This window comes from Larus michahellis, chromosome 6 (genome assembly GCF_964199755.1).
Source record: "Larus michahellis chromosome 6, bLarMic1.1, whole genome shotgun sequence".
NCBI classification, from domain to species: Eukaryota; Metazoa; Chordata; class Aves; order Charadriiformes; family Laridae; genus Larus; species Larus michahellis.
The window spans coordinates 45,996,040-46,012,774 of NC_133901.1; the positions used below are offsets into that span (position 1 = coordinate 45,996,040).

The 16,735-nt window shown below is 43.5% G+C and overlaps 1 protein-coding gene across 1 annotated transcript in view; it reads left to right on the forward strand.

Moving 5' to 3' along the window:
• The first annotated feature begins 12,568 nt into the window (after positions 1-12,568).
• ZCCHC24 (zinc finger CCHC-type containing 24) overlaps positions 12,569-16,735 on the forward strand; it is a 113,160-nt gene continuing 108,993 nt past the window's right edge. Inside the window, exon 1 of the mRNA XM_074590314.1 lies at positions 12,569-13,714. Within this exon, the coding sequence (XP_074446415.1) occupies positions 13,475-13,714 (240 nt within the window). The 5' untranslated portion in view covers positions 12,569-13,474. The remainder of the gene's footprint in view (positions 13,715-16,735) is intronic.

Below are 16,735 nucleotides of genomic sequence, written 5' to 3' on the forward strand. Positions count from 1 at the left end.
TGGAGAAGAGAGCAGCCAGGTCAGCAGGGACCCCTCAGGGCTGCAGCCAGACACTGCTGCACCTTCTTCAGCCCCACAGAGATACGCTGGTTGTGGAGGCAATAAAACTCATACCTTTTGTAACTTTTACATTCACATCTTTCAAACTCCTGGTTTGAGACAAAAGCTGGCAATTTTTCTCTGCTATAAAATTATAACAAGCTTTTTGACTACACAGCACTTTTTGCCTGGGATTTCAAAGTTGCTATCGCTCTTAAAAAAAACAAATCAAAACAAAACAAAATTGCAAATACAAATCTGGAAATGCTTATACAAAATCTGTCAGGGTAAATAAATACACAAAGCAACTCTCATCTAAAGAGAAGTAGAAGAATAAAGGGGATCAAGAGGCAAAGTACATTCTGTGTTGTCTTATATTGAAATACGCTATAAATACCTATAATGTTATTACGCAAAAAGACAGACAGAGCTTAGGGTTATTAAAGAAGTGATTGTAAAATATAATTTCTTAATCAAAATATTAATGGGCATCAAGTGTAAAGTCAAAACCAAATAACTCTGCTTTATATGCCAGTAAGAACTGCTAAGTCTTGAACTCTTATACAGGTAGATTTGAGAAAGTAAATCTGTAGTATTTTTAACAACCAAAGCTATGCGCTGTGGCTTGCAGAGCAGACGCTGGACTCCTTCCAGGAGATGGAAGCACTCCAGGTAGAGCCAGGATGCTGGGAGCAATTATGGCAGACCAGAGCCTTCGTCTTGTTAGAAGAAAGGGTGGCTTATTAGTTCTGGGAATCTGTCACGACCAGCCAGTGGAAAAAAGGGAGCTGGAGATATTCCAGGTAAGATGTAGCAAAAATGGTTTGCAAACAAAGCACTTGCCGCAAGCAAGGGGTTTTTGTTGGTTTTTGTTTTGTTTTAATTCTAAACAATATCCTCCAGAAATACCAATATCCCAGTTTAGCCTGTACCTACATTGCTGCAAGAGCAGAAGTTGGACAGTAACAGCAGAACATTAAGTGAAAAAAAAAAATGTTTAAAGCGCAAAGCTTGTAATAAATTACTAGGTTACGCTTGAAACTTCAGTGCCTGGGCAGACACTTAAAGGCCACAAACACACACGTGGCCAAACAAAGCCATATTCCTGCAGAGATCCAAAGCCACCCCTGAAAGTCTGGGGTTTCATTGCCTTCACTTGGTGATCAGTTTAGCTTGAAGGGATGTCAGCGTTAGATAACATTGTGCAGCGAGGTGACTACAGCAGACGTAGCTGGTGCTGGGAAGAACAGGAAAAGTGTTATTTTTGTTTTCCACAAGTAACCCACAGGCAGCGAGCGGGGAGAAGGTTTTAAGCCTATCCCAGCCTGAATGTCTAGGTGCTAAGTGGCAGCCAGGTTCTTTAAAGTCGCCGCTTTGCAGCAGGGTTGTTGTTTCTCACTCCTAACAGAAGTGCAACTTTACAACGCTGTCTGAGTGGTATGAAAAGAAAGGAATAAGTGAAATGAAGGCTTTTACAGTTCCCCAGTAGTGTCTGTCACTCAAAACACAGCCACTCTTAATCCTAGTTCCAATAAACAGTGGAAGCCATTCCCCTGAAATGCGTGTTGCAAAGCAGGGTAAAGGGAAGGGTTCAGACAGCCGCCTTGCTCCCAGGCCCCAGGGGATGCCAGCAGCTTTAGCAGCCAAGGCAGCTCATTAGAAAAAGGCAGAAACTAGCTCAAAGGTAAGCAAGACGACGAAATAAAGGAGAAACACTCTTCGTGTGTCCAGATTTTAGTCAGCCCTTTAAAGACAACAAAATTCAGTGGGACAGATAAATTTCAGAAGCAGGCTAACTGACTAGGATTATTCTAATTTATTTTTGCTGAAAACAGTCTTGTTTCAGAAGAAAAGGCAGGACAGGACTTTGCATCCCAAATTCAGAACTTTTTTTCCAGGGAGGGGATGTATTTCCAGAGTACCTACTGTTAAAGCACACACACCAAATCCCTGCTCTGTGGGTAAGCGGTTGGAGTAAGAAATTTGAGGTCACAGCTTTGGCCGGCTCTGCCTGCCGGGGGGCCACATTTATCCACAGTCAAGTCGTTTAGTTGGTCCGAGTTTATATAGCTACAGAGTTGATTTTAATAACACCTATCAAACGGATGCATTCACTCTTATGTAATATTGATAAAGTACTTAGTAATTTTAGAGTGCCATTCAGCTAAGGATCATTAAAGAAAACCATTATTTTCAGAGCCTGAAGAGAATGATATACGGACATTTTCTTCTTCCTGTGCCGGCTGAAACTTGGCCCACACCACTGATAAAATCCTGACATGATGACTGTTTAGTGTCCTATGACAAATAATACATAGTTTTGATTCCATTTCAAGCAAATAAGTGATCATCAGAACTACATTGGGCCACTATTTGTGGCATTGATCCTACTGGAAGCCTCACAGAAAAGACAAATGGGCTACATAATGGAAGAAACATAGAAGTATGAGTGAAGACAAACTATTCAGAGTATCACAGCATGAAAACATTTTGCAATTACTGACATGCCAGTATGGCAAGCATTCATATAGTATTCTGTGCCCTTCAAAAACACAGGAGGGACATCTTGCCATTTTGAAACTCTTGCTAACAGCAATGCTCAGTGGAGAGCCTTCTTTCATACCTCGAGAGGAGAAAGCATAAAAAGCTGTGTAACTGGGGAGAAAAAAACCAAAACCAATATCAAAAACCCACAGCCACACAAGAGGGAGAAATGCCATAGTCCATCCCCAATGGACAGGAGACAGAAAAGGCACAAATTTGTCTTCAGTCCCATGACAAGGGCAGAAGAAATAGAAGTATACTTCATCTTCTCTCAAAAGCAAGGAGGAAAGCCAGAGGAACAGTCTAGTTCATGCTCTCCTCTCAGGTAGGCTCACCTAGAGAACACCTATGTCAACGTTTTGGTCCAGACCAGGAACATGCTCCTGTCGTAAACGTTCTCCCTCACCCTGTGTGTGCTCTAAACACAAATCTGTGCTAAAACCTACTCTGGCTGCTAAAGGGCATATGGTCTAGATGGCAAGACTAGATCTTGCCTAAGGAGAAAAACCCTGAAAAGAGTATGGATGCCAGGTCCGTTGATCCTCCTTTAAAAAATTCACTGCAATCAGGCCACAGTACTCACTAATGCAGATACAACACCATATGCCATCCACCACTGGGGTTGGACTGTTACTTCCCCAAACAGACTTTCAAAACAATAAGCACCCAAACTGTTACAGGTCAAGAAAGGGAACAAAGAGTTTACCAATAAGGAAGAATTCAGTAAGGGAAAGCCGATAATTAGAGAAGCAGGTTGAAAAGAATGAGGCCTTCTCCCCAATCTCTGGGAATTATGACAAGCCAAAAATAAAAGTTTAAGAAACGCAGGCAGGATATATGACTCTCTCAATTTTTACTGAGTTATAACTGAATGGTTTTCAAGCTTTCAATGGAATATGCAGGTACCACGCAGCCATAATAGTCCGATTGAAAATGCATTATAGATTCCAAGGAGACTAAGCTATATCTCTGGGTAGCTCAGTGGAATTTATTAGTCCTTGCAGACTGGCTGCTATTATGATCAAAAGCAATTATTCATGTTGAAAGTGTGACTGTCAGTTTAAAAGTGTCCAAATGTAACCCAAGCCCCCTGCTAACATCCAGTCTTCAAGCTATCCAGAAAACAGATCTTTAGGGGTTATAACATGAATTATTTATTTATTGGCCTTCTAGAGCCATTCTTTATGAAAGAATTATAATCACATAACTACTATGGTGGAGAGAACAAGAGAATCTTTGAAGTGCAGAAACAGTACAAGATAAAAGTATTATTTTAAAACAGAGAATCGAACCAAATCTGAACCCAGTTCAAACTGCCCAAATACAACTGAAAATGAATTATTATTTTGGAAGTACTTCTGCAAATTGTACCTCCAGCTGACACCCCAGCTACAGTTAACCACAAATCAAAGCCAAACCACAACATTTTACTGGGGGTATTAGTTGTCGCTGTCAGTTCTTCTCAGAAGATTTTTAAGAGAATCATAATCTTGGCAATAGTTGCAGCACAGTCATATTTTCAGTTCATCAAGGGGGAAAGTTTAAAAGAAGTTAAACAAATGATATTATTTCTAATATATTGTTATATTCTTTACTAAATATACGTAAGTTTAACCCAAGTGAAACTCTTTGGTAGCACTTGATTTGCCAAGGGATGCCTGATATTTTTTTGCTGACACGCAAAAACCACAATGCAGATAACTGGGTTTTTTGCCAGCTGCATGAATCCTCTTATCTCACCTCAAGACATCTGGCAAGATAGGAAAACACATGCAGGATACTGACATCTTCATTCAAGTCACTCATGACCTAGAAAGAATCTGACTGAAAAGCATGAGCCCTTCCTGTGCTGTTCCTCAGCGTGGATGTTACCATTTGTCATCCCCTATTGATATAAACATAGTCAAAAGATACATGTGCTTACATCGCGTGCAAAATGACTATAGCATGTATAACATCATACCAGCGACGAAGCAGAACATGAACTTCTTCCTGCAGAACCTACAATTGCTCTGGACACCTCTGGTTCTCACTAACAAGGGACAACACCCTGCACCCCTACTTTTAGGCCAGAAAAAACAGAATTTGCATCAGTTTCTTCAGAAGTAATCTGTGCTTGACAGTGCCCTAATTCTTTAAACAGTAGATAACAACACGTCTACCATTTTAAACTTTTTTTTTAAAGAAAATTAAATTTCCTTTTCTCTTAACCCCAGAAAGGGGAGATGAACATATTTAGCAGCAGCTGAACTCACCATCATGTCCGTCATTCAAAATACATTAGCAACTAAGTAAAAACAAGATATAGAGAGAAGTTTCAATAATTTCATATGTACTAGAAAGCAGTAGTAAACAAATTGCATAGTCCACACATGTAAAATAAATAAATACTAACTCAAACATCAACTTTTTTGCTTTTTTGAAAATCTAGCTGGTTTTTGTGGACCCAGAGACTCAACATATTTTATTTTAGTTTAGGTTTGCCTGTGCAAATTTTGTCAATGAAGACAAGAGTGTTTTGTATGAGAATTTTCACCAATTCAAAAAGAGTTTAATAAAAATAGTTCAGTTTGCTCAAGTACTGCTATATTTCTCCCCAGAACTGGGTAAAATTCTTGCTGAATAAAGTTTCGCTGTAGCATTCATTTAATAAAATCTTTGCTCAGGGGTGGGAAAAATATTTCTGGTGAATGCAATACGTAACTGTGCCATTAGTGAAGCTGGAATTTGGCAATGGCAGGAACATGCAGTACCTTTGACATCACTGATATGGCATTTGTGCTGGTGAGCTGAAGCCGCTTTCCTGAAAGTTGTTCCACCTGCAGGCATAAAAGGCAACCAGTGTTGAGGAAAGCCATCACGAAAAGACTTTAACTGTGATTTTCTATACTTATCCTTCATATTTTCCCAGCATAAAAACACGCAAGACCTTTTGCTATGGTTTGTAAGGTGAGCATTAGGATTACACTGGGACATCCACCCATTTCTCGATGTCCTTATTTACCTAGGAATTAAGTTTTGACGTACTTTTAAGGAGCGTCTCTGACAGCACTGATGGGGATGAGTGTTTGTCACTCATCTACAGAGGTCTACAGTGACAGGGATATTGTGGCAGAAACAGCAAGGTGGACACATGTCAGCTGGAGAACGTGTTTCTGTAGCTACACAGTCTTGTACATGCTCTGTGTCTGGCCCTGGCCTACAGCTTGGGCTGAGACAAGTGCAAGGTGCAATGTCAAAAGTGGGAAAATAAACTCCACACTTTTTTCACTAGTTTGTCAAAAAATATATCATCTGTTCATTGGCTCTTCACATTTCCTAGTAAATATGACATTCCATAAGGTAGAAACACTGGAAAGGTAATTTTGGAGCAATTACACCCTTGCAGACTTCCTCAGCTTTCATTTTTACTTTTCATTCAACAAGTTATTAGTGTTAATGATACCCTTGGCTAATCCTGTCCTCACAGGACCAGGTGGTACATGTTAACACCTTCAAATTAACAGCTATGTTTAAGACAGAGACACTAGTAGGCTTGTTCAGTCCTTTACATGAGAAGAAGCTACTTGCCTCACTAACTGGGAAAGGGTCAGGTCAGTACTTGTGGGCTGGTACCAGCCTTAGCTCAGGAGGTTCATTGTAAGGGTCTGCAGCAGTGCCTAGACCAACACAGAGAGTAAAAATAAAGTTTCAGGTTAACAGGCAAGAAAAATTTCCAGAAGAAATATTCCAGCTTTACCTCAAGGAGTGGGGTATATTTTTCCCTAAAACACGAATACCTATACCGTTCTGGTTCATTTATTTACCGTAATCCCCACTATAACTTTACCTTTTTTATTTAGGGTTGTATTGAAGAAACAAAGAAAACGTCTTGCTAGAAGTTCATGTTTTGCCTTTGGTTGAATTAAACAGGGATAACAGGAATGTGAAATTGATCAGGGACAAGCAACTCTACTGAGAACTCTGTTTTTACACAGGCTTTGGAATAGCACTTTTTTCCCCTCTGACTCTTCTTTTTCTTGGCGAGGGATTGGACTGTAGTACATAAAGATTGGACTATAGTGCCTTTACTAACAAGACGTATATAGAGAAAGAATGGTGTTTGTCAATTGTATGAATTGAGGTGAAAAAACAGCCTGGCTTAAAAAAGGACAGATTTTAATGTTTTTAAGTAGGAGTTTTAGTGTTCCTTCAGCAGTGCTAACTTATGTAGTATCACAGTGACTTTTATCTATAATTGGTAAATGTACATATATGGAAAGCTGTTTTTACTAGAGTAGCTTAGTCCATATTTATGCCCGCACCAATATCATTGTTCTCATAAAACCATACACAGAACGGATGTAGTAAATCTGATCCCAAACCTGTACACCGTGTATCTGTTATAAAAGCTGATGACTTTTAGGCCCTTGATGGGATGGTACTAGGTGACAGCTTCTTCCTGTCCAGAGCTGCAAATGAATCAGTACTTATTGTCACCCCATTGCCTGTATCAGACACCTGAAAAACAGACCATACGCATGACAAGTTCTAGATGATCCTGGGGGATTTCCTAGGCATGTGAGGTGTGCTGACCGAGGCCAAAACTGAGCCCGCATGTGAGACAGAGGTCCAAGACTCAGGACATGAAAATAAAAATCTCTTGTCTTCGGGCGTCTGCACTTCATTCATTTCATATGAAGAACTGCCTAAAACCTCCTTGGAGAGTTTCCAATTCTGATATAAATAATGTGTCAACTCACAGTAACCAGGAAACAAACTTTCCTGCAACAGGGTTAGTGCTAATTAAGAGAAATGCCCGCTCTAGAATCGACGTGGCAACTCAGAATGGATAAGATGCATATACTTGCAAACAAATGCAATACACGTCCTGTTATCCAGCCTAATGGAAAGTGGTGAAACACAGAAAAAGCATAACCACAGATAATCCTGGATATGTAAAGAAGGCATTTAACAGAAATCAGCGAGAGTGCAATATTGAAGCAGGTGGTAGCGATATTCTCTGTGACGATTGTAGTGCAAGCAGATTCCCATACCATGGATAAAATACTGCTTCCAGACCTGAGCTGACTTAAGAACAACCAGCACTTCCACAAAAAGCAGTCCAATAACCCATTATCAAAAGCTAATTGTGTAGCTATAATCCCAGTTTCCAATCCCACCACAGCCACTCTGTTCATAGGTCCCATTAGTCCCCTCTCATCCTCTTCATCCCCTGTTAACCACTATGACCTGTGCCATCCACTAATCATCATTTCATTTCTTTGTCTCCATTGTTCTCTTCTCCCTCCTGCAACTGCTCTAACTCTTATTTTCTTGAAGCCTTGTTCTCCCTCATCAAGAAAAATCACAGAGTTTATAGTTATTGGAAGAAAGAATCTGGTGGAGCTGCCAGGGGAGCAGAGAGAAGAAATGGCAAGCAATTAGGCACTATATCTGGCTCCCAGAGCTTGCTGTACCACGGATTTAATGAGAGAAGCAGATGGGCACAGATACCATAGACAGAGTAAAGGCACGCACAAAAAGGTAAAAATTAAGCCCCCCACACGTTTAAAAAAAAAATTAAAAAAATCAAATAGAGAATCATCCTTTCCCTCCTTGGGTGATTGTTTGAGTATTTTTATTGCATGCTTTAACACCAATGTCTTTAAGGGGCTCCATAGGCAGCACCTATCCTCTTCGTTTGGTAGCCAGTCACAAAGCACTGAGGACATTTAAGAAATGCCCTCAGTAAAAGGTCTCCTACGGCATAAGGCAGGTTAGAGGGACTCCCAGGTGACAGCACCTCCCCAGGCCTCCCCACTGGCTTGCCGTTTCTGTGGCTGGTGAAGCTTGCAGCAGCAGCAGTTCCAGGGCAGATGGGGCAGCCCCTGCACCCGCTTCTCCTCTCCCCAACCACTGCTGCCCTGCTCTGCCCTCTTCTGTGGGCTCCCTCTCTTGGATCCATGGGCCAAGCAAGAGAAAGGGGCTAAGTAAAAGGGATAACATGCCTCGGCTACTGTTTTGGCCAGGGATGCTGAACTTTTAGATCAGTACTAGAGACAAGGAGCTACCGCCTTTTAAAAATGAAATAAACAGAACGCTTCAGAAGCCTGTGCTGCAGCTGAAGAGTCTGCAGGAAACTTTGCAAAGCCATGCAAAAATCAAACTAGTATTTCTCACACAACTGCTCATACCCAGGGCACCTTTCATGCAATTACTCAGCAATCCACTGACATCTTAACATAGAGCAAGGCCCCAAGACACAAAACCATAAACTGTCCAGGTGCAAAACCTGCGTGCTCCAAGAGGATCTGTTACACCAATTACCCACTTGGTGGTTTGAGACAGTCTTGTAGGAATTGTGCTTGGCACACTACCCACAGCAAATCATTATTGCATATGGTATGTATTTACCAAAATTCTACATATGAATGAGCTATAAATTCATATTCATCCATTTCCAGAACTTTCTATGTCAAAGCTATGGGAGGAAGAGTAGCTATAATTCACTTCTGCTTAGAGGAAGAAAGCAGGAATTTTGACTTTTGACAGTACCTGAGCACTAAGGCTGCGGCTGAGCCTTTAGATAGCTGCAAAACCACATGGTGTAACGTACCCAGGCACATGCATTTCCCAGACCCACTTTCACAAACTTTGGTTTATGCCGTGTTTCATTGCTGGCAGCAGAACTGTTGTAGCTCCACAGCAAGCACAAGTGGCTGTAACATCCATAACTCAGAAATGCCACATGCAGATGTACTTTTACAGTTTACAACTCTGCTGAAATGCCTTCTCATCATTTGAAGAGCGCTTACACACTGTTTCCATCCCAGAACTAAATTATTTCATAATAAGATAAGAATCTCTGCTGCAGCATATGAAAAACATTTGCTTGGAATATTCCAGCTACACTGCATCTGAATCGCCCACTGCATTATGTATATCCCAATTACAGAAATCAGAGAATACAGTGGTGGGTTCAAGTTACCTGGTTTCTCTAGTCTTATTGGCAGTTTTGGGTATTCATTCTTTTTTCCTTTCAGAGCTCCATCTAATCTAGAAGTAGACTAAGATGACAGCAATTCAGATTAAAACACCTTTTAAAACTTGAGAATCCAGGATATTTGCTATTAGGGCACATTCACTTTTAAAATATGGAGTACCATTTAAAAAAAAAAATTAAAAATATCACATCTGTAGTTTAAAGGCTAATATCATCTAAAGGTATGGACTCTGAAAGCAGAAACATAACTACATTAGATTATGGAAAAACAAGTGCTGGCCAGAAGTAGAAAAGTATGTTCCTCACTCTTCCAAAGATGCTTTGGGAAGACAGCAGCTGCAAGAGGTCCAGCTCACTAAGGGCACAGGCTGAGTGAGCAGTTATACAGTCATTTTAAATAAATTACATGGTCACCCGCGACTTAGGGAATAGGACCGAAGATGCTGGATCCTATCTCTGCGTTTGCCTTTGACCTCCTTCAAGGCTTCTATTTTCCAAGTCACTTAAGCCATTCAGATGATTGAAAGTGTCATGTTACGGTTCCAGTACACTTCATTAGCACTACTCACAAGTAAAACCAGGAGGATAAATAAATAACTGTTTTAGCATGTAAGGCCGATGCACAATCCCTATAGTGGATGTCACTTACACTGCACCCCAGTGTAATCAATAGGAACTGTGCACATGTGCCGAAGACACCCTGCAGCCATTGGACTGTCTCATTGGACAGTTTTGTCTGGAATATTTCAGAGGACAACAGATGCGATTGACAACTTTTTTTCTCTATTGCAATGTATCTGCTAACAGGACCATTTTTACCCATTTTCCCCTCACTAATATATGACTCCTTAGAAGTGAAGAAAGAGGGGGCTTTCAATGAAAAAACCCAACAACAACAACAAAAACCCCCTCATGCTATCTTGAACATAACTGGGCTGTATCAAATATGGTAGCAGCATTTTTCTAAGAGCAGTATTAAGTCCAGAAAGGGAGGCAAACTGCCTAGAAATTTTTTTCCAGAAGAAACTCCAGCAGAAGACCAGGATGACACCTGAATCTCAAAGTGTGGGTGCTCTTTAGTCAAGCTATTCATAGTGGAGGCATTTGCAGCCTTTTCCTTTCTTGATATGCTAAAGAAAGCATCCATTCAATTCCTCTGATTGGTTACTAGAAGCCACCAGTGTAGCTTCTGCTATCAAGGGGAGGTTACAGCCAAAACCTTTCAATGTTCAAACACATCTGGTGGAACATGTGGTGTCCTTGATGTGACAGGGGCTTGCTGCACCTCTGAATGCAGCTGCTGTAATAAATGCACTCTAACACCACCTTCCCTTGCCCTTTCGCAATCTGGACTGTGTTGCCTAACTAAAGCAATCAAACCAACCAACTACAACGAGGGCCATATTCAGCTTGGAAAAAAAAAATTATCAAAATATATCAAAAACACTTTGTCCAAAACATTGTATCACCTCAGCCATTCTATAGTTTGACCTCCATTACTAGAAGAACCCTGCTGTGTTATCTTTTCTGCTTTTTCAGAACTCCCATTCGTTTCGCAGCATCTTACTATAAGAGAACAAACAGTAGAGCTATCCAATAAAAATATGAGTATTTTGTTTTATTTTAGCAAGTAAAAGAGGGAAGTGATAAGAATAGAAATCGTCTTTAAGGAAGGAATTGGCATGCCTACAAAAAACAAACTCCACAACAACAAAACAAGCAGCTTCAGCCTAGTTCCCCCTCCTAGACTTTCTACCATATCCTGACTTCACTGTCACCATCTGCCAGAAAGGCAAGTTCCTCAGATGTGATCTGTGTTTCTCGTTCTTTTTCCATCTACCAGCAAATCTCGGAAAATCCTCCTCCACAATTTATTAAGTCACTAAGCCTCATTCACCCTTTTGCTTCTTTAAAACACTAGGTAACAGTTTGAGTTTGGCATGCAATTTGATTTAATTCTGTTGTTATGATCTCTGCTGTGGACAGAGACCCTTTACACTGGCGTAGTTTGTTCCTTCTCATGCTGATACGCACACGTTTAGATGTGCTCCAAAGGGCTTGTAAACCAAGACAGCTTATAAATGAGCAAACTGCACTCATTCTGCAAGGACTTTGTCATTTAAATAACAGTAAAAAAAAATAAAATACATTAGCACCACTAAAATTTGATTCAGCTGTTACAAACTACCTTGCCTTGCAGTTCTGGAAAGTTACAGTCTTCACCGTCACTTAAATTCCTGCAAGCAGATAGCTGTGCTGTCTTAACTACCTGCTCTCAAAAGTAAAACGCATCCATCTTTGGTGTTTGCAGCTGACAATTTAATAGCGTTTTCTACTGTGTGTACACCGACCTCCATTTTCTATTGCTTGTAACCATGCCTTTTCAGAACAGCAATTTTTCTTCAGTCTTAGCAGGGACGTATGGCTCATTACAGCAAACCTAGATGCCAACTTTGATGTTTCAAAGGTCAGATTTTTTTCTGTTATCTAAGCAAGGAAGACTTTTTTTTTCCCAAGACCATACTGGGAAGACACATTAATTTTTATCTTCCTGTCACTCAGAAAAGAGCACAGGGAGCTTTGCTCGAGTTTTTAAGTTACCTCCTGGGAGTTCCTTTGGTTTTAAAAAGAAAACTCCTAGTTTGATTGCTACAGTGTTTGTACCAAAGCGAGAAATAGCTGCCCAGCTCTGCTCCGCTCATCGCAGGGAAGGCAGCAGGGAAGAGTTTATGAACTGTAATTACCAGCTTACCCACTCAAGCTCCTTCCTAAATGGAGTATCATTCATCATCCTCTTTTGTGCTACCGACTCCTTAAAAGGCCTACTCAGCTTTAACTCCAGTGTGTCCCACCGCACCCGGGCTCCCCAGGAGCCTGCGCCAGGGCTACCTAGATGGATTTCAAAGGGAACATCGCGCCGCTTGCCTGCCTTATTTGGGAAACCCAAACTCTGCAGGGCTTGGCACAACCTCGGTGACCGAGCAAGCCTCTTAGACCTGGAGCTCTGACAGAGATTTAAGGAGAATGAACCTCAGATTGCGATGAGCTCCCAGCAGCGGCGAGGAACAGAAATGAGAGTGAAGAAGGGGCGGGCGGGCTGACGAGATCCCCGGGCGAAACTTGCGGTGTTAAAAACAACCCCGAGGGGGCCGGGCAAGCAGCCCTCGGAAAGGCTTTTGCGCGTGTTTGGCGTATTAAAAAAAAAAATAATTAAAAAAAAAAAAAAAATTCGTCAGGAAGGAGGAAAAGGAAGGCCGGGGAGCGAGCGGGCCGGCGCGCAAACCAGGCGGGCAAGTCGCCAGCGGCCCAGGGGACACCCCCGGCCAGCGGCCTGGGGACCTCCGCCGGTCAACACATACAAATACACACACACACAGAGAAATACACACACACAGAGCTACACTACACAGAGCCGGGGCCGGGCAGGGCGGGGGCGGAGCAGAGCGGCGGCGGGACGCCCCTGCAGCCCCGGGGAGGGCGGGAGGCCTCGGGGGGGGCGCGGCGCCGCGGCTGCCGGAGCGCCGGCAGCCCCTCCCCGCCGCTGCCTGCCGGAGTGGGAATAAAGACAGATAGCGGGGCAGGCACCGGCCGGGCGGGGAGGGTGGAGGAGGAGGAGTAGTAGGAGGAGAAAGGGAAAGAGAGCGCAGAAAGTTTCCTGCGGAGCCCGCGGGCGGCGGCAGCAGCGATGCCCGTGCTGCGCGGAGCGCTGGGGCTGGGCGGGCGCCGCCGGCCTTAGGGGGAGCGAGAGCGGCGTGGGGCCCGGCAGAGAGCCCCCGGCCCGGCCCGTCCTCTCCTCTCCTCCTCCGGAGGGCGGCGAGGAGGAAGCACCCCGGGGCAGGGAGGGGAAAGCCGGAGCGCGGGGAGCGGCACCGCGGGGAGAGCCGCCGGCAGAGCCCCGGGGGAAAGATGAGCTTGTTGTCAGCCATCGACACCAGCGCCGCGTCCGTCTACCAGCCCGCCCAGCTCCTCAACTGGGTCTATCTCTCGCTGCAAGACACCCACCAGGCCAGCGCCTTCGATGCCTTCAGACCCGAGCCCTCCTCTTCCCAGCACCCCGACCTCGGCTACACCAAGAGCACCCCGGAGCTGGGCTCTTCGCTCAGCTCCAGCTATCTCAACAGCTTCTTCCAGCTCCAGCGGAGCGAGGTGAGTCCGCTGCAACACCACCGCCATCCCTTCCCACCCACCCCCCCAAGCGCCATGATGCCGTGGCGGGTTCCCCCCCACCCCGGCCTCAACAAGCCGGGACGGAGCCCGCCGGCGGGACGCTCTCTCCGGTCTCTCGGCTCCGGCGACGGCGACCGGCCCGTTAGCGGGACGGTCGCCGTCGCCGCATTGGCGAAGGCTCCCACCGCCTCCTTCCTCCCCACCGCCCGTGTTGACAGTCTGGTAAATGGTTACCCCGATTACGCGGCCGGGACGGTGCCAGGGGTGCGAGGAGGACACGCCAAAAAAAAAAAAGTGTTTTTTAAAGTCATATTTAAAGAGGTTGGTATAAAGAATATGTATAGCTTAAGAGGGAGCCGGTGGCTGGCAATGTTGAAGAGATGTAAACAGGAGTGTGACAAAAGCAGAGCGAAGAAAAGGAGTTCTGTGCACGTTTCATAACGCCAGAGCAAGGCTAAAAGAAACCAAAGGGAAGGAAGCTAAAAAACCTAGGGTATGTGAAGACAATTCACTGTGGAACTCCCTGTCACAGGAAGTTGTTGAGGTCAAGCACTTCAGCACTGGAGGGACTTCACATGTGTGGAGATACTGCGAGGTGGCACCTCACGCACCGCAGCCCCTCCAGAAAATATCCAACAATGTCATTACTCCCAACCATGGGGGCTCTTGCCACAGACATTCAACGGTGGCCCCATTTGATGGGGGTTAGATGGAATATGCATCCGACCCACTCTGGCACTTCCTACAGAATGGCATTTCACAGTCCTCCCTGCACCATTTGTATTAAAGCATAGGTTTAAAAAGTATTCTCGGACAAAATACACACTTCTGTTCTGTCAGCAAAGCTATGGGGTTGTTAATTAAAAACAAATCAAATTCCACAACTGCTCTAGTATTATAGCTGTTAACAGTTAAGTGCCAGACTTATATATACACATTATTTTTTCCTTAATTAGAAATCCTTTCTTCCTTAAGAATTTCACAAAACGCATCCCATCTTAAAAACAGACACTATTTTTGAAAGTATATAGTTCAAAATCCATTCAGCCTGATGTACCCTGCCTCATTAAGCACAACATAACATACCCGGTTTAAAAATATGCAGACTTAACAAGCACACTGATTTTGCTAAAGGACCAACAGGCAGTAGAATTTAAACTTCCAGCTACCTACCTGTTGATTACAAATTGTAGATTTTGCCCCTCTCTGCTTAGCTTACAAGCTTTGTGGTGCCCAGGTAGCGATAAGACTCCAGGGGTTTGGCCTACATGGACTCTCTCCAGACTGGGACTCCATTCAGGTCTGCGTTTGTTTGAGTCAGGATACATTCTGCTCACAGCGGGTCCTTTTTCTTCTTGGGAGAAAAAGGAAAAAAACAAGTAAACGGAGGCTGCATCCAGGAAGCCTTTGAAACAGTCTCTGAGAAACAGTTTTCTTTTCCTTAAAGTTCCCTCCGAGTTCATTTTCTGCTTCTACTGTACTGTTTGCAAGTAGGAGCTAATCCTTTTGTCACACTCTCTCCCTTTCCACTTGGCTCACATTTCTTTCTTTCTTTGTTCCCCCCCCCCCCCCCCCCCCCCCCAAACCGTTTTCTCCTTTCTTCTGGAAAACCATTTCTCTGGTATGCCAGGCCTTCCCCAGCCCCTGCTTCAGCCTCTGCTTCAGCCCCAGCTCCGAGCAGTCAGCACCTTCGCAGCCTCCCCTGGCCGTGCCACTTTCAGGTTCCAGCAGTCACTTCAGATGTATTTCTGCATGGATTACTATCATCCATGAACTGTATGGATGCAACTTTTTACTGCTCTTTTTAACCTCATTACAGTTTCCCAAGGCGCATGAAAGACAACAGCTGAAAATGCCATCTCTATAGAAAGCCTAGAGCATTCACCATTCAGGAAATAAGAAGCCATTTCATTCTATGCAGATATAAAAATATTTTTAAAAGATCAAGCATGTTAGTTTGTTCCAGTTCATTTTCCAGCCTGTGACAATAGCATTGACTATGCGGCTGCTAGAGGCACTTCTATGTTTCCAATATTTACCTGAACTACGTGTGAATACAGGATAACCCGAAAAGAGGGAAGGGGGCACAGCTGCCTCATATGGCATGGGAATGCATCTGACCTGCTGGATATGCCCCCAAAAAAGGAGGGAACCCTTTAGTTCCCCAGGATAACGTTGCCTGCTTATACAGCAGTGTTCATTCAAAGGTTTAGAAGGTGTTACAGATAACTGTTACTCAAAAAAAGTTCTGTCAATATGTTAGATGCTCCGTTCTTTCCAGAAACTGGAAACTAGACTGTTTTTTTGGCAGGAGTCACCCCAGAGTTTCCTACAATGTCATGCTCTTAATTCCTGAGATTCTAACATCTGTTTATTTGCAGATGCCATTGGGTATACACTACATGTTTCAACTGCGTAAAATTATTTTGGGGACCATTAGTACCGTATGCTGCTTTTGCATCAAGTGGGCTTATGCTATCTTTGGAACAACACATAGCTTTCCACAGTTAAACTGTTGACTGTTTTCTACACAGTGCTTGCTTTGGTTGGCTTTTTTTTTTCCTTCCAGTTTTGTCCTGGGTTGGCTTAGCCTGGAGCCGAGCTGTGACAATGATTGACACATAGCTGCACACAATATTTAGAAAGTGACCTAATGAGGGGCCAAAATAGCAACAAATTGAGAAACGATAGGATCATAGGGAGTAAAATAGTCACACGTCCTGTATGTTGCCTTGGAATTGAAAATTTCTGGAGGAGAACGCTTGGAATAAGAGGCAGCACTTGTGAAAAGTTGCTATTATACAGGGCTTGCAAGTCTGCATGGCAGTGCCTCTGTATGTGACTTGCATGCTGACCAAAGGAACTGGACAGAAAAAAAAATAAAAGTGCCAGCACCCACAGAGTAGTCTTGCACTTCACCAAGATTTTTGTCCTCCAGACTTTTTCCACTACAATGGACGCCTTCTAAATAAACATGATGAACACAGCTGTTTGGTGCAT